Source organism: Mustela erminea, chromosome 14 (assembly GCF_009829155.1).
Source record: "Mustela erminea isolate mMusErm1 chromosome 14, mMusErm1.Pri, whole genome shotgun sequence".
Classification (NCBI taxonomy): Eukaryota; Metazoa; Chordata; class Mammalia; order Carnivora; family Mustelidae; genus Mustela; species Mustela erminea.
The window spans coordinates 82,984,129-83,010,248 of NC_045627.1; the positions used below are offsets into that span (position 1 = coordinate 82,984,129).

The window sequence follows — 26,120 nt, forward strand, 5'->3', positions numbered from 1 at the left end:
GGCTCCACAGCCAGGACCCAGCCCTGTCACTTGGGAGTCCGAGGTGCCGTTCATTAGCTCGCTCCTCCGTGCCAGGCCCTGCGCTAATGATCTCTGTGTATGTCGTTGGCTTGATAATGTCCACAAGCCAACCCGAGCCTGTGAATATGTTCGGTTGCATGCAAAGGGGAAGGAAGGTTGCAGAGGGATGACCTCGAGCTGGGGAGGGTTTGCTGGATCACCTGGGTGGACCCAGTGTAATCACAAGGATCCTTGCGCACGGAAGACCACAGGCAGGAACGTGAGACCAGGAAAGAGATTGGAAGGTGCTGTGCTGCTGGCCTGAGGATGGAGGAAGGGGCCCTAAGCCACGGGATGTGGGTAGCCTCTGGAAGCTGGAAAAAGCATGGAAACGGTTCTCCGTAGAGTCCCCAGGAAGAGTGCAGTCCACACCTTGATCCTATCCCAGTGAGCGCCATTGTGTTCTTCTGAATTCCAGAACCATAAGATCATAAATGTGTGTTGTTTTAAGCCATTTGGTTCATGGTGGTTTGTTAGAGCAGCGACAGGAAACAGCATGCCACTTAAGGAAACCTGAGCACCTGCTGTCACCACTATCTATGGATACAAGCATCTGCGGGAGGCTGGACTGACCCCCGCCCAGCTCTGCCCCCACAGTCCTGCGAACTCAACTCAGTTACGTTGCCCTCAGTCCCAGCTGGGACTAGGAAGTGATGATGGAGGCATTTATCTCAGTGCAAAACTTAAGAGGGGCACCAAAAGACCTCAGCTGCTGAGATAAGTATATTGTGGTACAGTATTTTAAAATCAAAATTAATGCAAAAACCCATAATGAACGAAATATTAAAATTTTAAATAAATATAGGGTCAGTCTGAATTTATCTATATAAGTAAGGAACATACTTTGCAGGGTTGTTGTATGGAATTAAATGAAAGAACAGATGAAAACATCTCTGGCACTCCTGTCTGTTTAAAGCTGGCCATTGGCTTGGCAGCAAGGCCAGTGGGGGGCAGGTTGCTGAGGGTCACATCCCAGCTCACTCTAAGGATCACCCATGGGTCACTGTGTCCCGTGACCTTGAGAATGTGACCTTGAGAACGTCATTTAACATCTCTTTGTCTGAAGTGACCTGCAGACTCAGGGGTGGTGTTGCCTCTTTCCTAAACTCACTCTTAACTTTCTGTTTTTTCTTACAAATGGCCTGAGTTGTTGCTACTTCTCAAATTTCTTCTCTTTCATTTTGGCCAGGCTGTTCACTTTTAACGAGTTTCATCTTCTGAAAACGCTACTTTTGTGGGTCTTCTTGCAACTGAACCACAAAATCCAGACGGTTCCGGTGCATGAAACTGTGCTGGCGTTTTTTAAAAGGTAACGTAACCGTGCGGATTGATGAAATGCACGTACCTGGTTTTTACACTCATAATATCCTGGAGGAAAAGCCTCAGGGATACAGTTTTTCATAGCATCACCCAGAGTGCCCTGAATGCAATTTTCTTTATGGGACTTAAGGTTATTGGGATTCTTGGAGCCCCTGGAGTACTTGAAAATGTGAATATGTAGTTTATAACCTGAGATAGCCATGTGCTTCTGAACTCTTGTTCTGTCCAGTAAAAGACATGATGCACAAAGTACTCCTTTCATTCAGAAAAATTTATTACCAAACCACACCGACCTTCAAAACATCATGTTTAAAATGTGTCTAAATGAGACCAGGTCATCCTCTTATGTTCCATGAGAGCAGATGACATCGTGAATTTCCTAGACAAATGGAAAATGCACAAAGCTTTCATAGAATTAGCTCAGTTTCTTATACGCTCCAAACTTATAAATTCTAGAAATTCTTGAAAGAGCAGTCAAAAATAGTAATCTCAGCTTTATGGACACCATTTAATTATGTGTTGAGTGCCGTAATTCTGATAACGGCACTTTGTAATCTCAGTTGGACTCCGGGGCTGGTTTTGTTTCCATTTTACAGATGAAGAAACTCAAGGTGGAGATGAACTATCTTGTCAGGGATGATGCGAGTGACGGGGTCTGCGGAATCCCAAGGCATTTTGCTGCCCATCCCTAGGATGGCCGATAGGATTCCTCTCTTGTGTCCGCTCCAGCTGGTTCGGTCATAGCTCCCTGCATGCCGGGTTAAGAAAGATTCTGAGGCTGCCTCTAGGTTCCGTGTTTTTGTTAGCTGAGGACTTACAGTGTGTCCTCCCCTCCCTGGTCCGCTCTCTGCTGTGAGTTTTCTCTCTGTTCAGTCAAGAGTCCCCCGTTAAGCTGTGATAGCTTGGGGGCAGCAGGGCAGGGTCGGGGGAGGCTGAAATTGGTGGTTTACTGGCTCCGTTTTGCACCTCTCTAGCCTCAATGGATACTTTGTGAATACACTCATGTCTATCACACAGGCTGGCTGTGGGGTGTGGGGGTCCTGTCGCCAAAGATAGTCTCAAGTGGTCCTCAGGCTCTGCCTGGAGGAAGTCACTGATGGCGTCACCGTCACTGTCAGGTTGAGGAGCCTGTCCCCCACCTTGGCGGGAAGGGGCTCTCCAGGCACCACCCAGTGTGTCCCAGGAAGCCCACAGGCTCCGTTTCTTGTGCACGTATGAGTTTCACAGATAAACACATCTGCCCCATCGTCATCAGCGGACTGACCTGTGTAAGCCAAGTTTTTCATTTGCATTGTTCTGACGCATTTAATCCTTTTCTGGAACATCTGTGCACGATGTTAACTACAGAGCTCATTTTTCCTGCCTCATTATTTGTGGAAAGCGGTATTCAGTGCCAGAATGACATGCACTTTGCTTAGTTTCTATATAATTTGCTTTGAACACAAATGCTTAAACCACCCCCCACCGACTCTTTTAATAGCCCAAAAGACACTTTTTCCTATGAGTCACACGCACCAGGAAAACTCGCTATTTGGCTCCAAGTTAGCACTCATACTGGAAACGGCTTAGAACCAGGAGGTAGGAAATGAGCTGGGATGTGGAAACTGTGTTTTTAATGTGGGAGAAACACTGGGAATGAGGCTCTCAGGTGTGTAGCCCCCTCCGCTGAGTTGGGGGGGTGTCCTTGGGTTTCCTGAGCTGGGGTCGCGAGGCTCTTCCCACCATCATTAGCTTTTCCATTTCTCTTGCATCTACACCTGGTTCCATTTTAAGCCCACACCTCCCCTCCGTGGCACTTCCCAAGACCCCAATGCCACCTCGTTCCTGGTTAGAAACCGCTTGTGAGTTTCCTTTTGGTGTCCACACCTCCTCTCGGCCCCGTGTTTTCAGACCGTGGCACAGGAGGGACTCCCCTGCGGGCCTGCCTTCCCTCCGGCTCCCTCCAGCAAGCTCTGTGCCCCCAGGGAGAAGAGACGCACCATCTGGGCCTCGGTGCCCCTTCACTTAGTCATCAGGGCCGCCCCCGACCTTGAGGACCGCGTGCCCATTTTTAGGATTCTGAGTGGTTCTCCACCCATCCCAGGTCTCCTGCCCCAGAACAGGGTCACCTTTAAGGGCTCCCTCCTCAATGGCCTCCACCTCCCAAATGCATGTGCCCGGGGACCCCAATCTCTGGAACCTCGGCTATCTCCTGAACTTGCTGCTCCTGCTTCCCTGACCCCAGGCTGCTCTGTTCACTCGGCCACTCTGTGCATGGCGGGGCCTCCTTGGAGAGCCTCTGTGACCAGTTGCCTTATGACCACGCGGTGGTACCTCCGTCCTGACCCCCAGGAGCACCATGAGCGGCCTGAAGGAAGGGGGTGTGGGCCTCCCCCTGAGCCCTCGCTTCCCGGCACTGTGCTGTGCACGGAAGGGCTTACTGAGTGATGAGTTCCCATCCATGGTTTTCGCGTAGCTTGGTTCCCCTCACAGAAGTGGGTCTTCATAGGCTGAAGTAAAATTCAGAGAATGCCTTGTCTGTAGCAACTAGGACTAATGGGGCTCGGAGGCAGGTGACTCGGGGCAGGTGCCCATTTGGTGTTCTGGACAAGGAAGGGTTCCAAGGTTTTCTCTAAACTCAGGGAGAAATTACGTCTTGGTGGGTTAGCGATGTCTACCCCAGACACGGCAGTGAACGGCGGTGGTTCCCTTACTCTGTATTGGCCAACCCCGTCCTAGCCAGCCCCAACCCTGGGGCTGACCCGTAGCAGGGCAGGGCCTTGGGGCTGCTGGCCCAATGGGGCTGGTGGCCTGAAGGTTCGGGCAGTGAGAAGGCATCTCTGCTCATAGACCTAGGCCAGAGCCGGGTCACCAGGGGAACTAAACTACACAGTTCAATGAGGCCACAGCTAGTCATGCTTCTGTGGCCGCCAACAGGGATGTGCCATGGGGCCTTAAAAGATGAGACAGCTGCCTCTGGGAGACAATGTGTAGGCTTAGGAATGAGAATCAACAAAGCTGACCCTTTGGCCCAGTTTTTAAAGTTGCTACTATTGGTGATGTAATGTAAATGGCAGAGTGATTTATCAAGGGGTCTCCCAGTGCTCAGAGTGGACATTTTGAGGCCATCACCAGATGGGGACTTCCCCAAAGGGACTGTACTTTGATAACATGTGGCAGTGGGCCAAGCCGCCTGAATCTGAGCTGGGGAAGGGAGGTCCTGTGAGCCCTGGGGACAAGCCACACTGCCGCGCTGGATGTGGTCTTTGCTAGCCCAGCATCCACATCGGGAGGGCTTGGGGCAGTGATGGTATAAAAATAGACCAGATGCCCCTTTTCTGATCTCTCTTAGCAATGTCCAGAAAACAAGCCACGAGGGAAGGTATTTGAATAATGCCTGCAAATAAAGACACAGGTCCAAGCCTTTCTTATTCTCCTATTTTCTTTTATCCATTGATTTTTTTCAATGTTTTATGCATTCAACACATAGTTACTGAACACGCACTCTATGCCAGAGACACTGATGGAAAGGGGAAAGGGAAGTTTCTCCGCCTAGCTAGAAGTGTATGAACATCTTCCAACTTATTTTCATTGCTAAGTATAATATTATAGGAAGGGAACACTCACACACACACACGCACACGCACGCTCGCTCGCACGCTCCCCTCAGCACCCACAGTCTGTTTTCTGGCAATGGTTAATTTAGAAAAACAAATAGACTGGCCAGAATTAAATTTAACATTTCCTTGTAGGAAAACAAAAAATGTAAGCAAAGCTGTTGCCTCTGTCCACAGAGGAAAAGTCATCATTTCTTTCCAGTTAGCAGTCTGAGGACATCCAGGAGAGCTGGAAAGTCTCCTTGGTTGGAGTAAAGCCAGAGGCAGGCAAACTTTGCACTTTTTTAAAAAGCACATTTTTCATCAAAGTATAAAATACATACTGAAAAGTGTGTGAACCCAAAGTGGATTTCCAGAAAGTGGGAGCAGCCCCCTGCCCCACAGACAGACGTGACCAGCCACCTGGAGTGTCTTATCTTTGTCCTCACCTTTCCCAGAAAAAGGCAAACAACATCCTGGCTTCCTTTCCTTTCAAGATGTCTTGGCTGCTTTTGAACGCTGTATAAATAGAACCTGACAGTACACACTTTTAATGTCGCCCCTCCCTTTCACTTACTGGAGCATCTGTAAACTCCATCCAGGGACAGATGGCCGGGGAAGGCAAGGATCCATCAGCAACATGGTGGTGGGGTAGGAGCTGACCTGGGTTTCCCTGAACTTCTTTTATTTTGAGATTCTCTGGGTCGAGGGAAAGTCATGGATTGATCCATAATTCTAATCCTTAACGGACTGATTGATCACTAAGTGGGTCCCTCTCTGACACAAGGGTGGGCTCCAGCAGTGGGCTTACAACCTCTCCAGGAGGTCATTGACAGGCACCAGCAAAGCCAATTTCCACGTGACCCCAACTCCTAGATTTCGATGAGCTCTGCAGCTGAGTCTCCCCTCCTTCCTTGGCGCTATCCCAGTCTGACCCAAGGACTCCTCCAGGAAGCCCTCCCAGATTTCACCTGCTCACTGGACCGATTGCTTCCTTGAGCTTCTCTTTGCAGAGAGAACAAAAGCACGTGCTGACCATGTGAGCGGGCACTGGCCTGATAAAGCTCTCACTGTGCTCCCCTCATGTCCCGCGAGGGGAGCCTTGGCGTAGAGCCACTCCATGGCCCCCTACATCTCTGACACCTAAGCCCACTGATGTCTCCAAGGACACGCTTTGTGATGCTGTGTGACAGGGAGGCCATCAGCCATGTGTCTATTGTGATTAAAGAGTGGCGTTTGCAGATGTGGCCCCACAGTCATCATGAAACTGGGCACCCCTGGTGTGACAACTCTGATCTCTTAACCACAACATTCATTTTGAAACATCCCATGAGTCACGGGCATGAGAGCCTTCGGATGGTTCTGTCTCAGATAACCAAGCCCTGTGCAGGGAGGTGGCTATCTCTGGGGGCAACAGGGTTTCTCATCATTGGACTTTGGTGTTTCTTGCCCTTTTTAATTTCTTCTCTTGCTCTGACCACGCTGCCCCTGCTCCCCTAGAGTTTAGCTCTTTGGACGCTGAAGCTCCTTTGTTTTCAAAGTCTCTAAATGTCATTGATCCGTATGCCTTGCTGAGTTTTCACTTCCCTCTGGTGGCTTCTTGGCTTTCCACCCAAACCGGGTAGCCCCAGTGCATCGTCTTTGGCAAGATTAGAGATGTGGCAGGGGTCTCAGGGATGAGAAGTGTCTGACTCAAGAGTCCTTACAAAGGGCAGAGCAAATGACCATTATTTCTAGACCCACTTCTGCCTTGGGACAAAGGTCAGGACTGGAACAGGGTCTCAATGAATGTCTGCCAGGACTTGGCCTGGCAGATAAGCCGGCAACGGCAGCAGGAGGGACTCCCATGAGCACAGGAACATCAGCACGTAATAGCCTCGTCTGCGTGCACCCGTGTGTGTGTGTGTGTGTGTGTGCGTGCGCGCGCGCGCGCCGGGGACAGGGACAGCTGGCCCTCCTCGAGGAGACTCTGTGGGCGAGTGGAGGGAAGAGATGGGCGGGTGGAAGCCGCCAGGTCGGTGGGACCAACTCCTCATCCAGTTCATTCACTCAACAAACCGCCGGCCCACGGAGCGCCCGGCCCTGCAAGAACCACCGAGAGGAGCGGAGCGAAAACAGACGCCGAGCCCCGTCTTTGCGGCATTTCCCACCTCAGAAGCAGAGACAGACCATACATTCGGTAAATAAGATGTACGTTAGCAGATGGCAGCCCGGGGTCTGGCTCCCGCCCCTGCTATGAACTGGCTGGGAGACTTCGGGCGAGGGCCTGACCTTCCTGCATGGACATTAGCATATCGGGGCAGGGGCAAGTTCATTGGGCAGCGGCGTCTGCTAGACGCTACTAGCCTTCAGAATCGTTTTCATGTACTGGGCTGTCGGGTTGGGAGCCAAGAGGACCGGGTCCTGGCTCCCGGCTGGCCAAAGGTGGCCAGTTCTATACCGAGTTCCATTTTGAAAAAAGCCGTGTTCCTTTCTCACCGTGAGTTATTGTCCCCAAATGTGTAACTTTTTTCTTCAAACTTCACCTTAAAATGTAAACTATTACTTCATGGATTGCTCATAGAAATGGAGCGATATTTTAACTCTCTTTTTTTATTATGGTAAACTATGCAGAACATAAAATTGACCGTTTTAACCATTTTGGGGTGTTCAGCTCAGTGGCATAAATCAACACATTCACACTATTGTGCGGCCGTCACCTCCTTCTATCTCCAGAATGTTTTTATCTTTCCAAACGGAAGCCCTGCGTCCATTCAGCAGTAGCAGCTAGCCAGCCCCCTGCCCCAGCGAACCCACCGCTCTGCTTCTGTCTCTGTGAGTCCCACTACCCCGGGGACCTCGCTTACGTGGAATGGCGGAGTGTTCATTCTTTTGTGTTGGGCTTATTTCTCCTAGCATGAAGTCCCCGAGGCTTGTCCGTGGAGTACCATGGGTCAGAATTCTGAAGGGTGAATTTTAAGGCTATAATCAAGTCCTGGGGTACTGGGACTCTGAGTCGGATGCTCACAGGAAGGACAAATGACCAACATATGACGGGATGGGGGAAGTGAGAAGGCTGTGGCGAAGGGCGGCTCTAAATGACAACCTGAGACAGTCAGAGGGGCACTTGTCCCGGGCACTGCCTTTCAGGAAGTCTGTGGGGGATTTGTCCCTGGGCCCTTGAAAGCAGGACCCAGAGCCAACCTGGGTGTGTCTTTCAGTCTCAAGGCCTAGGAACTGTCCTCCCGGAAGGGGTCATGACCCAAGGGTTTCAGGTTTCAGACACCATGGCCTGAAGTTTGCCCCAGAAAAGTTGGTTCTAAACCCAGAGAGATCTTGGCACAGACATGGCACCGAGTGGCAGGGGGCCCACGCCAGCGCTCGATCGCACCCTCAGAGCCACACAAAGAGGCCCCCGACTTAGCGTCAGCGTTTTCTCACTTTGTGTGAAGTGGGGTGAATGTGCTCATGGTTGAGACCGAGACAGTCGAAGCCTCTGCCTCCGGACAGCTGAAAGGAGCCAGGAGAGGGGGAAATGCCCCCAGGCTGTCCTCAGGAGACCCGGGAGAGTCCTGGCTCTGTGACAGTGGACCTCGCTGGGCTCCAGGGGCAGGGCTCTACTGACTCGTTGGACCACAGCCCCCTGATGCTCGTGCTTTCAGACTTTAGAAGATCAGCAGAGGCCACTACTTTCTTCCTTGGAAGTGGCCCCAGGCTTGGGCCATTTACAGGGTGGCAGTGATCACAAAGTCCACGCACTTAGCCAGCTTGACTCTAAGTCCCTTTCCCAGGGACAAGAGGACAGTGGTGGTGGTTACGAGATGGGGAGTCCTTGGGGGTGGACTGTGCCCAGCACCATCACCCATGGCTGTTGTCCCCACAGGACAGAGAAGGGGATTCGAGCTCAGGGAGGCTCAGTCCCATGACTGATGGCCAGCTAGCCTGGGACTGGCACCTCGCCAAAGCATGGCTGGACAACGGATGAGCAGACTCATGACCTCCCAAGTTTGCCGCCACCAATGCCCCGTCCCTGTGACCCAAAGGGATCTTAAAGTCCAATCACGTATCTCAACAGATCTCTTCCAGGAATCCTCAGAGAGGACAGAGAGGTGGTCTGTCTGGAGAGCTCCTTTGATGGGCTCTGAGGTCTGAGCATCTGCCCCAGGGAGACTCAGGGGTCTTGGCTTCCTTCCCACAAAGCTGCAGAGTTGGTGCCCGGGGGCTTCCGAGGCACTGAAGTGCTGTCCTTTTACTGTCCTTTCCCGTTTGGGCTGAAACTGTCTTTAACCCACATCTCCAGCAGGTTCTCACTCTAGGGGCAGTGCTGGGCTGTGGGAACCCTTGCCAAGGGCACAGGCTCATTCCCCAGAGCGCTCAGCTTGACAGGGAATGAGAGGGACTGTGCCAGCCCGGCCCCTTCTTCCCTCCTTGGCACCTGCACCCCACGTGATAGCACGGAGCTCTTTCCTTGGTTAAATGGTGAGAGAGAGGCAAGCCAGTGTTATTTGTCTGGCTAAGATACCGTGTTCTTGGGCCCTGGTGTGGCCCACACTAGCCCAGCTCCGCCTGCCCTGGGAATGGAGGGCTGGTTCCGGCATCACTAGCACTGCGTTCCTGAAAGTATCAGCCGTCCTTTACCTAGGCCCGACCTGTCCGCTCCTGGAGACTGGCACCCAGCAGATTCTAATTAATAATCATTGGATTGAATCAACTCATTTGTTGCTGTGCCCCTCTCTCCTCCCACAATGCTTCGGCATTCTTACACTCTCTCCTGGGACCACTCACACGGAGAGTCCCAAGAATTCCCATTTGAAAGCAAATGGTCCTCGGCAGGCTGGCGGGCACCCCCAGCAGAGGCAGGACACGGGCCAATGGTGCGTTCAGTCTGGCTGAGACAGGGTGCGATTTGGACATCCCTCTTGATTCATGGAAAAATAATCTACAAGAGCCCTTGGCTGGTCTCATACGGATTTGCCTTGAGGGAATGACTTTGCATTTCCAAAGGGACTTGGAAAAATTACCCCCGTGGTCTCCATTGGTGAAAAGTGACCCTTTCACGAAACGAGTTGTTTCAAAACAAGAGTGGTGGGTGTGTGTCTATGTGTACACGTGTTCTCAAAGGGAATCTGATCTCAACCCAGCCCTGACCTCAGCCACGTGTGGAAATTAACTGGAGTTTAATATGGGCAGTAACCGCTGAAGGTCTGATTGGGAAACAGCTACTAGAACTCGTTACCCACATTCCTTCTTTTTAATCCTTCCAGAAAATATTTTTTTAAAAAAATTTATTTATTTATTCATTTATTTATTTGACTGAGAGAGAGAGGGAACAAAATAGGGGGAGTGGGAGAGGGAGAAGCAGGTTTCCCATTGAGCAAGGGAGCCAACGTGGGGCTGGATCCCAGGACCCCGGGATCATGACCTGAGCTGAAGGCAGATGCTTAATGACTGAGCCACCCAGGTGCCCGAGCAAGCACTTTTAAATGGTCTACATTGGCCACTATTGAAATGGTAGCCTGTGTAGAGGAGGAACCTGAAGTCCCAGGTTCAAGTCCTCACTGAGTCTTTGTTTTTCATCTGTGAATGGAGCCGAAGACATATGCCCTCTCTGGCCCACAAAAGGTTTGTGAGACCCAAGTGAGAAAATATTTCTCAAAATCCTCTATACAGTAACTCATTACCGTCAGTCACTTCCTGGGTATGCTCTGTGCACCTGCCAGGCGCGTGTCTCGGTGGGGGATGCAGGGGGACTAGAACCAGTGCCTCATTACGACCTCTGGGGTCAGCCCTCGCCCAGGCTGCCTCAGCTGCCCTCTGCTTCCACACCCCTCACCCATCCAGAGAGAACCAAGCCCCGTCTACTCCTGGCTGGCGAAACCACCAGTCTCTTTGACGTGACTTCCACCCCCCCTCACCAGTTCCAGAAAGCAGTCTGATGACGGTCTCTTGTTCCTCTCTGCTAAGCTTCCCCAAGAAGCATTCCTTTCTGGAGCAGGACGCAGGACAGAGCTTGGTGCCCCTCTTCCTTTGCCTGCGCCTGCACGGAATCATCAAAGGTAAGCCTCCTGGGGAGCTGCTGGGGACTCGCCCCACCCCTCAGCCACTCCTGGGAAAGACCCAGTAGGCATTGTTGTAGGAATAGGCATTGTCACTTTCAAGCTGTGTGACTTTGGGAAAGTAACGTACCTTTCTGGTCTCAGTGTCCTTGTCTGTAAAGTGGGGGACAGTCAGAGCTTCCATGAAATATAATAGTGGGTGAAGGGCCCTATGGATTGCAAAATCATGTGTGGCTGCCAAGGGCTGCGTGAGTGTCCTCTAGCCACGTGCCCCGCCTCTTAAGAGTAGCATCCCCTCCAGGTCAAGCAGCTGGGGGGAAGCCTGTGAGTCTGTGCTCCATGCCTGGCTTTCTCAGCCTCTTGTGCTGGGCCTGGCAGAGGCCTCTCTGACTTGGAAAGAGGCAGAAGCTAGTGGGGAATGTGTCTGGGGCTGCCCAGGTGGCCCCCCAGGGAGAACTTTGTGAATGAAAGGACATTATCCAGATATGGTGGATAACTCTAAAACCCAGGGATAGTTGATGGACCCCAGCTAGTTCTGTCCAAGTTGCTTCTAGACACCCCAAAGACACCAACAATCAGACCCCAACCTGCCCTACTAGGGCAGGATTTCGGCCAGGGGGCCGTGAACACTTTGGGGGAAAACGCTCGGTGCTGTCGCATTTGGGCTCCACGCACCTTATGATCTCTGGGACCCTGGTTAGACCCTCCAGTCTTCAACCCTCAACTTCCTCCTCTCTCCATAAATTAGACTTCTGCCATTCTGTGATGAATATACTATAAAAATGTTCTCTCTGTGTTTCTTCCAAGGCAAAAATCTGGAGGAGTTAAGGCACATTAATTTCTTCCCGGAGTCCTGGTTGATCCGAGTTACAGCCAACCATTACCACGCAGTGAGTTTCCAGCTCAGCAAGGAAATAATTATTGAAATTTATTGCTTTTCTGACTTGGCTTTTTCTGGAGATGTGTTTTGCATCTGAAACCCCTGGGCTATTGAGGTCGAGATGGTTTTGGCTCCTCCTCTGGGGCAGTGGGGAAAGCCAAGCTTGGAGGGCCAGAGGGGGAGGGGACCCCAGGCTAGGAACCCAGGCCCCTGGCGCATGCGTGCTATTGACCCAGAGCACGAGATGGGGTCCGGGAGCGCTGGCTCTACGGCCCTCTGGACCAAACTCCCGAGACACGCATGTAACATGTGCTTGCTATTGGGAATTTTTTAAATGCAGAGAAATTGAAGGAAAGAAAAGACACATCCTCAGACCCATCGCCCAGAGACAACGCCTGCTAAGATCTCATTGTGTTTATTGGCTGTAAACTCTTCCACCAAGAACATTGGCTCTAAACAATGCTACTTTGCCTTTCCTTTCGAGTGGAAAATTTGTGGTGTTCCTAATTGTTAACTACTATAAATGACTGTATGAGAAACGTATTTGCACGTGATAGTTTATTTTACCATACTGAGAATTGTTTCTTTTTTATTATTATCATAAAAGATTATATTTATTAGAGAGAGTGACAGCAAGAGAGGGGAATACAAGCAGGGGGAGTGGGAGAGGGAGGTTTCAAGCAGGTTTCCTGCTTGAGCAAGGAGCCCAATGCAGGCTTGATCCTACGACCCTGGGATCGTCACCCGAGCCACCCAGGCGTCCCAGAATTATTTTCTTACAGGCGATCTTAAGAATAGAAAATACTGGCCCAAAAAGGAACATTCATTTTTGTTCTTGATACATATTAAAAATTTAGGACCAAATTACTCTTTCTCCAGGAATAAATGAGCTTACTTCCCTTTGTACATGTTCAGCAATGTGGGGCGTTTTTGTTTTGGATCACTTTTGTTAATTGAGAAGTGAACAATGAAATCCCGTTTTTCTCTAGGCATTTCTTTTATTACTAGTAAATATGAATATTTTTTCCATGTGGCATGTCCCCCTTTGTGAATTGTCCACACGAACTGTTGTACTTCTTGTGTTTCTAATCATGCATTTGTAGGGATGAAGTAGGGCAGTGTTTGAGTTCTGAGGATTTATGAGTCACTGGTTAAAACTCAATTCAGCCCAACAAACACCTATTGTCATGTGCAAACCACAGTGCCCAGTGCCCCAGCACAGCAGATAATGACTCCATGGAACCGAGCGTCTCTGGACGTAACTCAGATCTAGGCTCTAACAGTTGAGGCGGGAGACCGTCCCTGGGGCTGGACACCTCAGGAAGTCCTCCCCTGCTCCCCACCCTTTCTGTTCTTCTGACCCAGCCCACCTCCATCCTTTTGCCCCTTGCTGCCAGTGTCACGCATACTACCATGCGGGATCATGCGGGTGACTTTATGGCCACCATCATCTTCTACAAGTGATCAGGCTATTTATGTACACATTTTATTTCCCGGGGGAGACTGCTGAGGCATGTTTCCCATTCTCATCTTGGCATCTTCTCAAAGCATTGAGGCAGGACCTGGCGCATGGTAGGCTTCAACAAATCCTGCAGCCTGGCTGGGTGGCCGAGTGTGGGATCCAGAGACAGAACTCTTTTTCAAGCATGGTTGGGGTTGTGGGGTCAGCGAACCGACGTGCAGATGGTGAGAGGAGCTGGTGTCCAGGTAGCTCGTGGGCTTCTCTTTCAGCTGGAGAATGGAGGTGACATGGTCCATGTGAAAGATCTCGCCACCCAGGCTATGAGATTCGGGCTGCTCTTTAACCAGGTACAGACCACTGGGCCCAAGGGAGGAGAAGGACCATCCCCTTCCACACTTCGTTAAGGACTTCTATATAACCGCTTCTTGCCTCCCTTAGCAAGACCAGGACAGAAAAGGAAATTGTCGTGTCTCCTCCTGCATGTTCACAACACCCTCGGAAATGAAATTCACAAGTCAGGGGCCTGGGACAGGCCATTCATTGACATGGTGTGCACATCCAGAATTTCTCCTTAAGGGGAAACCAACTGTCCTAGTTTTCCAGGGATGGAAGAGTTTCCCTGGGATGCAGAACTTTCTGTTCTAAAACCAGGAAAGGCCTGGACAAACTGGGATGAATTGGTCATTCTCTTCTCCACAAACATCAAGACTTGCCAACGGCTCGATGAGAGATTTTACTCCAAGCCTGTGTTTACAGTTGCAAGGGGGAACCTATTCTGGGTGGATATTTTGATGGGTCCCTCCCCCACATCCAAGCAGCAGGGGTTAGGGAGCTTGGTTGCAAGGCATCTGGGCGCTCAGTCCCTAAGGGACTATGCAAGGCCAGGGACGGTCTTCTATCTTGGGCTACCTGGGATAGGCATGGTTCTCCAAGAAATTGCTGCTCTCTGATTTTCTAAAGCCTCCCCAGTAGTGATCTCAAAAGATTTTGTATTCCAGGGACTTGAGGCTCTGAATCTATCATCAGAAACTCCCCTCTGGGTCAGGACTGGATGGGCTGGGTCTCCCCCCTTGCTTGCAGAGACCTGCTTAAGTAGACAGACTGCCGACCTCAGGGGTCAGCACACCTCACGATACCATGAGTATGGAGTGTCTTTTAGGCCCATTAAATTGGAGCAGATGCTTTATTCCAAAGGCCTGCAAGCCCCTGAACCTCTAAGAACATGCCTAATGCATTCTTCACCCCACTAGAGGATGCACAGAGCAATTAATATGTCACTGAGTGCTAACCCGAGGGATTGGTGAAGTCACTACAATTTGGCCCTTCTTAGGCTAAAATTGCTGTTCTGTTTTAAACCAGCAGTCAAATTGGTCACTTTTGTTTTAGCCAGAATTTTTTTACTGTGTCCTCATGCCATTGAACACTGAAGATTTCTTCCCCGCTCCTCTTGTTGTTTATCCTTCCCAACTTAGGAGTATACAACTCATTCAGAAATGATTGCCGTATATGGATTCTTCTTTGAGATAAAGGGAATCAAACATGATACTACCTCTTATAGTTTTTACATGCAGGTAAGAAGGACAGAGCCCAGGAAAGGTGTGTCTCTGAAATGGTCTTTTAGATTCATATTAAATCATTATTCAATGCATACTAAATCAATAATAATTGGTTGATCACTCGTTAATAATGACCATGGAATGTGTTGTAAGCCTGATATTAATCATGTTTCTACAACACGATTTGATTTGTACAACTTTGGGTGCTTGCTATCGTTGGCCTGTTTAATTGATGAAGATTTCCAAACTGAAAGTCTTCATATTCGAATGGCCTCTATTGACAAAGCTGGGGTTAAATTCTAGATTCTGACTCCACTTTCGGGGCTCAGCACATCATCTGTTCGTACATGGTGGGTGATTCTTTATTGATGGCCCCTCTTTGGTGGAGGTAACACATAGTGCCCACTCTGAGAGAGTCAGAGCAGGCAGTGGACAGGACACTGGTGAAGTCAGGAAGGCAGATGGCTTCGCCTCGGTGCTCCTGCTAGACCTCTGGAAGAGCACTGTGTTGAAGAGCAGAGAGTCAAAGTCAAGCTGCATGGTGAGCTGTGTGACCTTGGCAAGCCGATGAACCTCCCTATGTCCAGCATCCTGAGCTTTAAGATGGAGAAGGTAAGAGGACCTACCGCACTTGGCTGTGGGCAGTATTACTGTGTTATTTTGTGCAGAGGCCATTGGAACAGGGCCTGACCCATAAAGCACTCTATGATAATGATGGTGACATTGACCATGACAACTATGACCAGGGACTGCTGTGTTCCACTTAGGATTTGCTTTATAAGTCTCTAAGACATCAAGCTCCTGGAGAAACCATATCTCATTCATCTTTTTCTTATCATACTAATCATAGTACCTGGAATGCAGGGGAGAATGTTTGTATCATGAATGGATAAATGGACAGATGCATGATTGAAGAAAAGGGAGTTTTTAGCCCCAGCTTTGCCACCCCCATCGCATACCCTTGAGTGAGTCACATCTCTTTCTTGCATCAGTTCTTGGTCTTCAGTGACTCAGGCACTTCCCTACATAATGGATTTTACTGGATGGGAGACATGAATTCTGTAACAACGCCCGTTGAAATGCTCATGTGAATACTATGTTGGTTTTTAAATTCAGGCCGAGCAATCGTGAAGACCTTCCAATTCAGTACAGCTTGACCTAAAGGCATTTTTCTGGGTTCACCAAAGCCCAGTCTGTGAGTCAGTGGTTTTGCAGGGTGAGGGCTCTGCTACTAGCTGACTCAGCAGCAGCAGCTCTCAGGAAATGGAGCTCTGGGGGGGAATAGCCCTTTGCTCTGGGCATACATTATACGGGAGAGCCAATGAACCAGGTGTCACTAACTCTGGGTCACCCCACTTTCAGTTCCGCCTAAGATGGATCACCCTCTTTGCAGAGAGTAAAGCACACTGACTTGGGGTTCCCGTCCTTGCTCTATGAGCACGGCCCTGTTAGCCTGAGAACAGAGCGCTTGGTGAAGTACGAGATCAGAGCCCAGACCCTGGTGGACGGCAAGTGGCAAGAGTTCAGGACCAACCAGATCACCCAGAAGTTTGGGTTCGTCAAGCCATCCTGCAAAAGCCATGTGAGTGTCTGTCTTTGACTTTTCTCCTTAATATCCGTTGTGCTCTTTCTCTCCTCCACCCCTTGTTGGGGATCCCTGGCTTTAGATCTCCAGGGGACGCTTGCTCACTTTCTGAAAGATAATCACAGCTCCACATCACACTAGAGAGAGAACTTGAATGAAAAGCTGAGGGACATTGAAAACTCTCACTATAATGCCAGATCCATTTTATAAATGTCAAAGGGTACTGTGCTGGAGGAGCAGAGACTGGTGGAGTGTTATCTGTCCCCTCCACCTCCACTGTCACCTACACATGGCCTGGGATGTGCACCAAGATCCGTGGCCTGACCTACCTGCCTCAGTGGCCACGCCAGCATCCAGGTGATTCCCTACCTGGCTCAGGTCCTGACAGGTGAAATCCAAAGATGGCCAGGGAGCCTGGCTATAGTCCTACAAGGAACCTGGGAATCCCAGAATGTCCGGGGGCCTCCGTTGCTGTCCTGTAGGGAATGGGACTCGGCTTTAAGCCAGGGAATTGTTCCCAGTCCTGACTGCACATCAGAACACTGGGCCCTTTGCATGGTCTGCAGCTCTGAGCCCCACCCAGCTCCTTAGACCAGATAGGCCACCGTGCCACCTAAGCATTGGTGGTGTTTAAAGCTTCCCAAGCTATTCTCTGTGATGTCAGGAGCCAAAATAACAATTTCCCTCATTGAGGTGGGAGCAGGGAGGCCAGGATATTGTCTGGGAGATAATTTAAAGAGGATTTCTGAGGTGTCTGAAATGTTCTTTACTGTGGTCACCCAGGAAGACTCATTCGTGAAAATTCACCAAGCCGGACCCTTAAGAAGTGTGTACTCTATTGTATTTATGTTATACTTAAATTTTTTAGAGTTTGTTTTAAAGACTTTCCCCAGGTGGTTCTCATGTGCAGCCAAAGTTGGGAATGACTGCCATACACAACTGTGAAGTCCTCTCTCTCCCTCGTCCCTCCTCAAAAGGGCAATTGTGTTTATCTTAAAAGGCCTATTTGCTTTGTTTTGTTTTATCTTTTAGGCCCTGAAAGTCCAAACTGTGGGCATCCCAATCTATGCAAGTTTTTCATTCATCTTCCCAACATCTTGACAATTTCCAGAAGGATCTACGGGATTTTTCCTTCTTCCACCAGTCTGCATAAAAGAAAATAAAATGACATTGAAGGGACCACTCAAGCCTTCAGCTGACTTTCCTAGCTGGCCATGGTCTTAGTAGAACTTTTGCCCACTGTCTCAGCCGGGCTACTGTCACAGAGTACCACAGGTGGGGGAACTTATAACAACAGTCGTTTATCACTCACTGTTCTAGAGGCTGGGTGTCCAAGATCAAGATGCTGGCATATTCAGGGTAGGTTCTGGAGGGGACTGGCTTCCTAGTTCAAAAACAGCCATCTTCTTGCTAGGTCCTTGGAGGGTAAAAGGGACTAGGGGACTCTCTGAGGCCACTTTCTAAGGGTTAGAGTGGTGTCCTTGTGACCTAATCACCTCACAAAAGCCCCACATCCTAAAACCATCAGCTTTGGGGGTTAAGATTCAACACAGGAGTTCTGGGGAGACTTTCAAACCGGAGCACCACGTTTGTATCATTTGTGGATGGAAAATACCAGACCTGAGTCCATTTGCCATCCTTCACCTCAGAGCACCTGGAGGCCAGCCCTAACTTACTGCCTTCACAGGAGCACTGTGATGGGAGTGTCAGCACTTGACAACATTCTCCAACTGGAAGTACCAAGTGCTCCCCTTTTCATGATGCTTCTCCACCTGCTGACCAGGACACACCTGACCTCTGTCCCTGCAGTTTTTTGGGGAGGACAGGGAGGGAAGGGAACAATTACAAGATAGAGAGGGACTTGCAGACCGTCTGCCTTTTTAAATGAAGTTCAGTGGTTTGGAGAAAGTGAGTTAGAGAGCCTTTCTTCCCACTTTGTGGATTAGTTTTCTATTGCAGTGTAGCAAAGTCCCATAAATTCAGGCTTGAAACAACATGCATTTATTATTTCACATTTGTTGCAGATTAGGAGTTCAGGTAGCTTCGCTGGGTCTCCTGTTCAGGGTCTCCCAAGTCTACAGTCTAGAGGCAGCAGAGCTGTGTTCTCATCTGAAGGCACGACTGGGGAGAACCCATGTCCCAGTTCATGGAGTTGGCAGATTTATTTTCTTGCAACTGCATAACTGAGGGCCTGGCTGCTTACTGGCTGTTGGGAGAAAAGCATCTAGGCCCCAGTAACCCCCAAATTCCCTGCTGGCCATCTCTACAGACATTTCAAAGCATGGCTCTTTATCCTTCAATGGTCTTTATCCTTCAGTCTCTTTGATGCTAGTCTGCTAAGACAGAGTCTTGTATGAGGTAAGGTAACTTAGGAGTGACACCCCATCACCTTAGCCATATTCTCTGGACTAGAATTGAGTCACATGTTCCACCCACACTCAAGGGAAGAGGACAATACAAGGGCGCATCCTGAAGTGTGTCCACCACAATGGGTTATCCAGTGTCTTTGGAAGAGTGATAGAGCATCCTCTGTGCATCATACTGTGCAGACAAAAAGGTAGGTAAATTTAGTCTAACAATCACCTTAGAATCAGACATGGGCCTAGGGAAATCCTTCCAGCAGAAGACTGATGCTCTGTACAGGGTAAAACGGGAGGGAGAGAGGCTGGTGGGAAGATGGGAAGGCAGCCCAGCGGAGGCTTTGGAGGAGAGGGACGGATGCATTCTTTCCCATGTGCATCCCCCCTTCTCTTCTGCAAGCCCCATCCCATCTCCCTCTAGAGTTTGCTTCTGGCTGGGTCCAGACCATGAGAAGAAGTGGCAGGGGTTTGAAGGACAAGAGACTGGGAGAAGCCAGATATTTTCAGCAATGGCTGTGTCTTCTTCATGGCTTCTGCCTGGCAGCCTCCTGCCATGGTCCCAGTGCCACCAAATGGCCCTACTTCTGGGTCTGTGTCCCTTCAGCGCGAGGGGCAGTGCAGCCTTCCTTCTACTGCTGGTCTCTGGGCTTCCCCCTTCTCCTGTTTGACTTCTTAGTTCTTCCTTCATCTCCACGATCAGTTCTCTGTATCATATTTATACTGTGTGTAATCCCTGGAGTCCCATGTGCTTTCCAGATAAATCCTTGACATAAAGGGTTTTGAGAAGTTGGTCAGCGTGGCGCAGTGGGATAGATTGTTGGAAAGCACTGCCTCGATTATGCTTCCCATCCCTGCAGGGCTGGGGCGAGGGTCAGACAAGTCGGGCACACACCTTGCACCAAAATACTCAGGAATTTAGATAAATAATACTTTTAAAGTTTTTATTTATTTATTTGAGAGAGAGGGAGAGCACAAACAGTGGGAGCAGCAGAGAAAGAGAGAGAGAGAGAGAGAAGCAGACTCCCCGCTGAGCAGGGAGCCCAATGCAGGGCTCGATCCCAGGACCCTGGGATCATGATTTGAGCTGAAGGCAGACGTTTAACTGACTGAGTCACCCAGGCTCCCTGTGAGATAAATGATATTTTAATAAATAAAATAAAGCCACTAAAAATCTATGATGCAGGCTGGTGGGTTACCATAAGGTGAACATGCACCTAGGAGAAGCTCCCAGATCAAAAACAGGTCCACACCCCAGACACCCCCCTCCTGGTCACTACCCCTGGAAAGTAAACACTATCCCTACTGTCGCCATTTATTAGTTTGGCCATTAAGTTTCAAAATTGAGTAGACCGTGTCATCCAGCCCGTCCTCTTCTGGGCCCGCTTGCTTATGTTCAACATCTCGCTGAAGAGATTCATTTATGTTTCCACAGGGAGCTATGGTTTCTTTCCCAATAAGCACGAGAGTTTCATTTTTCATTTTTCAAAACATGAAATGTTATTTCTAATAATACAGGCTTGTCAAAAAAAAAGAATAAGAAAACAAAGAAGAAAAGAAAAGCCACTGAGACTCCCATCACTCAGAAGACTGGCAGGCAACCTCTTGGAAATCTTTTTAGGGACACTTATAGGTTTTTTGCCATTCAAAATGGGGTGATAGAGTGCATCTTCCTGAGAACCTGACTCCCCCCTCCACCAAGAATGAAACAGAATGTTTTCTTTAACAGAGGAGCACGGTATTTGGGGAAGAAGACAATGATGTTTTTGCCTCACCTCCAGACTAATTGTGCTAAGTCAGACAAGTCGCTCCTCGCTTACCCTCAGGGAACATTGCTTGTCTATAAAAAGGGCCTAAACCAGTGCCTCTGCCTCCCCCTGGGGACCATGAGCTGCTGGGTGGGACAGTCCCTCTCTGGGCCACCAGCCGCTGTGCAGCCATGGGGGCAGGGCACTGTGCTGCTGGCTCTAGAGAAAGAGCAGCCACATGGCATTTTTCCACACTCCTGTGGGGTGACAGAGAAGATAAGATCTAGAAACTTCTGAAAAGCAAGTCTGCAGTTGCCCAGGAGAGAAGAAGCTGTTTGGAGGCTCTGTGACAGGCATGACTGGCCACCTTCTAAGCGAAGCAACAGTTCCAGCTCGGTCCTGTGGAATATGCAAACCCGTGATCCTGGGGCTGGCAGGAGTGGGAGAAACTTGCAACATGGCAGTGCCCAAAATGCCTCCCTGGGGTGAATAGTAAAGCTGCGAGGGGTCCAAAAGCCAGGGAGGTAGGAAGAAGACAACCCGCGAAAGGATGGGGTACGGGGCTGAAGGGCACGTCGGGTGCCGTCCCGTGGGAAATGCCATGTGGTTCTGACCGGGGCGTTGGGACAGGGTGAGGGCGGTCTCATTGGGAAGGTAGCCCATCCCTGGGCTTTGGAGGGTGGGCAGTGTCCTTGCGGGGAGAACGGGTAGGGCACCGCACCCTGGGGGAGCTCAAACAGCGAGGAGTGGCAGGTCTGCGGCTCTTGAACTGAAGCCCCACGGGAATCCCCTGGGAGCTGACGCAAGAGCAGGAGCCAGGCCCCAACTGCGAGAGGCTGACCTTGTGGTCTAGGGGGTCCCCCGGGGACCTGCGCTTTAACAGGTTCCTGGAAGACCCTGAGGCAGGACGTCTGCTGCTGCGCCCAGAGACTCCGAATCTGAAGGTGTCGAGTCCCCCAGCAGGGTCCCCCTCCTTACCGCACACACCGGACTGCCTTCCTTACCCAGCTGAGACGATCTGACACAACCACCAAGCCTGTGAAGGGAGCAGAACCTGGGGCAGGGGGGTGCCCTAGCAAGGGGGGGAACCGCCCAGAGCAATCCAGAGCCCACCCGTTTCCACTAGGGGGCGAGGTCTGCCTCAGAAACGGGAACCGGACTTTTCGTGGCAGAAATTTGCAACCAAAAACTTGATCTTGCCATCATCTTGCTTTGTAGTTGAAAGTGAACTTTGTACATCCTGGGTGAGGTGCGGGTCCTTTGAACGTCTACAATGCTCGCATCATAACATCTGTGAGCTCAGGAAGCATGAGTCTTGAGACAAAAAAATTCTTAAAATGATGTTAAAAGCTCCTCTTTGTGAGAACTTCCCAGACTAGAATTTTAAAACCTACAGTCACTGTCCCCAAAGCAGTGACGAGGAGTGCTGGTCAACATAACCTGCTGTGTGCCACATCCACAAACACCTCTGTCTTTGCCCTTCTTATTTTTTTTTTTTAAGATTTTATTTATTTATTTATTTAGTTAGTTAGTTATTTGACAGACGAGATCACAAGTAGGCAGAGAGGTGAGCCGGGGTGGGGTGGGGGGGTTGGGAGGAGCAGCAGGCTCCCTGCTGAGCAGGGACTCTATCCCAGGACCCTGGGATCATGACCTGAGCTGAAGGCAGAGGCTTAACCCACTGAGCCACCCAGGCACCCCTGTCTTTGCTCTTCTTAACACTGCATCTGGCTCACCTCCCCGGATCCTCTCCAGGAGGAATGGACAGGAGACCCTCTGCACATGGCAACTCCTTGAGGTCTTGAAGTCCAACAGAAGAGGGTTTTGGTACTGGCTCTGCCCTCTACTTGCTATGTAGCCTTAGGTAAGTCACCTAACCTCTCTGAGCCTCAGAATCTGATCTGAAATTGGCAAGAAATCCTGTCATTTTGTTTGTTTGTTTAGATTTTATTTATTTGTCAGAGAGAAAAAAAGAGCGCAAGCAGGAGGAGCAGCAGGCAAAGGGAGAAGCAGGCTCCCCACTGAGTAAGGAGCCCAATGCGGGGCTCCAGCCCAGGATCCTGGGATCACGACCTGAGCCAAAGCAGACGCTTAACCAACTGAGCCACCAGGCGCCCCAAGAAACCCTGTGGTTAAGTGTTAAATATGTTGATGTATGATTTATAAAGCACCTGACGCATAGCAGGAGCGTCATACAATTTATTCCTGCTTTTCCTTCACGGCTTGGTGACCTTTAGTCCTTGGTGAAGGTTAAGATGGACACTGTGTGATCTTGGGCAAGTTTCTTTCCTTCTCTGGGCCCCCTTTCCCTTAAACAAAATGAAAAGTTAAACTAGATGCTCTTGGTGGACCTTTCCAGCTCGAGTCTTCGAGTCCTCTGATTCCGTGAGTGGAGGAGAAGGGACACGGATGGCTGAGCCTGTGAGGAGGAGGAGGAGGGTCTGGGGAAGAAGTGAGCTGTCTTGCTTTTCCAAGAGTTCCCTGGAATGAGAAGGGATTAGAGAGAGTAGGAGGTATTTTTTTCCTCTCCCCTTTTTAGAGGGCTTTGCATCCTGGAGGCTGGTGTGTCTGTGGGACCAGAGAGGAGAGAGGGATTTTGCTCTTGCAAGCCTAGGCTGAGAAGGGGAAGTGCTGGGGGGTTGCTGAGCTGCTGGGGAGGGGGTGGGCTCCCCAGAGACCGGTTGGGGGAAGTCCCAGGGTCTATCTGCCCACAGGGGGTTGGTGTAGGATGTGGTGAGGCTAGTCCTGAGGCCCGGAGAGCTGGGTCAGGGAGAAGGTGGCAGAGAGGGAGAAGCATCTGTGAGGGAATCCTTGGGGTAGTGCTGTCCACTGACCTCTTCAATGATGGAAATGTCCTATAGCCTCCCTGTCCAATATGGCAGCCACTTGCCACGTATGGCCACTGAGTACTTGAAGTGTGGCCAGTGGGACTGAACAATTGAATGTTTAATTTTATTTCCTTTTGATGCATTTAAATTTAAATGGCCATAAGTGCAGGTAGGAGCGGGGTGACAGCAGGACCCAGCACGGAGCGAGGACTGGAGGTTCTGAAGATCAGAATCTTCAGATCAGATTCTGAACCTGATTCTGGAACCCCTCCAGGTACGGAGGCTCTCCCCAGGGCAGACCGCTGGGTGAAGGCCATCTCCCCGAGAGCAGAGAGAAGGCAGGCTGGGAGACAGAAGGTTCTAGTCTCACAACAGCAAACTCAGCTCTGTAGGGTGGGATACCATGGTTACCCCGCTGCTTCTACTAGCACCGATGGTTATTTAAATTTAAATAAGTTAAAAAGAAATAAAATTAACAACCGAATTTCTCCATCACACTTCAAGGGCTCCGTGGCCACAGGTGGCTGAGAGTTACCCTATGGGACCAAGTGGAGAGAGAAGACAAGACTCCTATGGCTCTACCTTGTGCCTTTGAGTGAGTCACGTGCCCTCTCTACTTTCATTCCCTGACTCATTCTCTCATTCCACGGACTCCTAGAGGACGCTGCCTTGGGTTAGGGTTTCAAAGGTGAACAACATAGGCCCTACTCTCATGGAGCCTACAGGGTAGGAGAGACAAGTGTTGACATATGCCTGAGAGCCCTGAGGAGAGGGAGCCCAGTTCCTGGAAAGGATAAAGTGGAGAAAGCTGACCGAGACCCCAGGCGGGGGAGTAAGGCCCAGGAAGGACCCTCTCCAGGGAGGTGACCCTTAGGCCCAGAGCAGAAGTAGGAGTGGAGTTAAAATAGGTTGGGTGGGGGTGCCTGGGTGGCTTAGTGGGTTAAAGCCTCTGCCTTCAGCTCAGGTCATGATCCCAGGGTCCTGGAATCGAGCCCACGTCGGGCTCTCTGCTCCTCGGGAAGCCTGCTTCCTCCTCTCTCTCTGCCTGCCTCTCTGCCTACTTGTGACTCTGTCAAATAAATAAAAATATTTTTAAAAAATAGATTGGGCAGAGAAATCGGAACAGAGACAGAAAGTAGATGAGTGGGTGCTTGGGGCCAGGGGCAAGAGGAGGCTGGAGGAATGGGGGGACATAGCTAAGGGTCACAGGATTTCTTTCGGGGCAATGAGGATGTCATGGACCGAGGGTGGCGGCCACACAGCTCTGAATATGCTAAAAATCACTGAACATGGCACGTAACTGGGTGAACTGTGTGATCCGTGATCTAACTTGTCAATGAAGCCATCAAAAGTGAAAAGAGGAGGAATGGGCGGTTCGAGAAAGCCTCAAGCCCCGAAGACAACATGTGCAACCATGCCTAGAAGACACAGAAGGCCAGGCGGCCAGAGCCGGCCTGGCAAGCAGAAGAAACTGCTGGGGCGGAGGGTGAGTGGGACCCCAGAAGGACCAGAAGCCCCGGGAGCGAGTCTGGTCTTTTTCCAGAGAGCAGTCAGGAGGGTTGAAGAGTTTTTCAGCCTGGGCCTGATCTGGTGAACTTTGCATTGTGAAAAAACTCATTCTGGATGATATTATGGCAAAAGGAGGGGGATGGGGACAGAGCAGGACTGAGCACACTCAGGAGGCTTTGGTGGCGACCCCAGAGGAGAGGTGAGGGGGCGCGGGCAGGGGTGACAGCCAGGCAGAGAGGAGGAGCTCACCGCTGCTCTGTCCAAAGGGAATGATCGTCCCCTCACTGCCCCGCGTGAACGTTGACCGTGTTTTCGGCCCCGGCACCACCTAAGGGTGCGACTGTGGCCACTTGGGGAAGAAAGCTCTTCTGCTGTCACACATTGTGTGCACGCTTTTTTGTCTGAAAATAACTCTCCCCAAAGGGCACCGGAGGGCGGCCATGTGAATTGGTACCGCCTTTCTGAGGACGATTTGGCAACGTGTTAGAAAAGGCCTAGGATGTGAAGCACTGTGATGGGTTATCATCACAGCGGCCCCAGGAAATCCCACCTCTCCGTGTTCGTGCCCTTGGCTTTGCCGCTCCATCCCTGGAGAGACGGTGTCTCATTCCTCCGCCTGCCTGGCCCCGGCGCTGGCTTTGGCCGATAGAGTGTGGCAGGGGAACGTCGTATGTGTTTGCTGCTCTACACACCTTGCAGCTCCCACTCTTGCCCTGTGGAGACCCCGAGACCGGGCAATATAGCAGCCCTGACCAACCTGCGGGAGGCTCAGAGACCACCTGGAAGAGAACTGAGGGCCTTGGCCCACCGGCAGCACCAATTGCTGGACGTGTGAATGAGCCATCTAGAGCGTTCTAGCCCAGTGGGGCCTCCAGTGAGAGGGGGATTGATAGGAAAGGATTCCTCCAGCCAATCAGCAGCATTACAAGAAATAATTGTGCTCTTAGCCACTAAATTTTGGGGGCACTTTATCTTCCCACAAAAGATACTGAAATACATATCCTTTTGATGAAACAAATCCACTTTATACCGATAAAAACAAAAATTTTAAAAAAATAATGAACGATTTATTTTACAAAGTTACAAAGGTGTTCCTTGAAGTATCGTTTATGATATAAAACATCGGCATGGGGGCGCCTGGGTGGCTCCTTGGGTTAAAGCCTCTGCCTTCGGCTCAAGTCATGATCTCAGGGTCTTAGGATCAA

General features: G+C 50.4%; 1 protein-coding gene across 4 annotated transcripts in view; it reads left to right on the top strand.

Moving 5' to 3' along the window:
- Window positions 1-19,718, top strand: part of BTBD16 (BTB domain containing 16) — a 43,900-nt gene extending 24,182 nt beyond the window's left edge. Inside the window, exons 10-16 of one of the 4 annotated variants that reach the window (XM_032313072.1) lie at window positions 1,250-1,369; window positions 10,899-10,990; window positions 11,798-11,880; window positions 13,602-13,679; window positions 14,805-14,903; window positions 16,282-16,470; window positions 17,506-19,718. In XM_032313072.1, coding sequence (XP_032168963.1) covers window positions 1,250-1,369; window positions 10,899-10,990; window positions 11,798-11,880; window positions 13,602-13,679; window positions 14,805-14,903; window positions 16,282-16,470; window positions 17,506-17,574 — 730 coding nt within the window. In that variant the 3' untranslated portion in view covers window positions 17,575-19,718. The remainder of the gene's footprint in view (window positions 1-1,249; window positions 1,370-10,898; window positions 10,991-11,797; window positions 11,881-13,601; window positions 13,680-14,804; window positions 14,904-16,281; window positions 16,471-17,505) is intronic. The other 3 variants (XM_032313073.1, XM_032313074.1, XM_032313075.1) reach the window with 3 other exon arrangements.
- The last annotated feature ends 6,402 nt before the right edge of the window (window positions 19,719-26,120 follow it).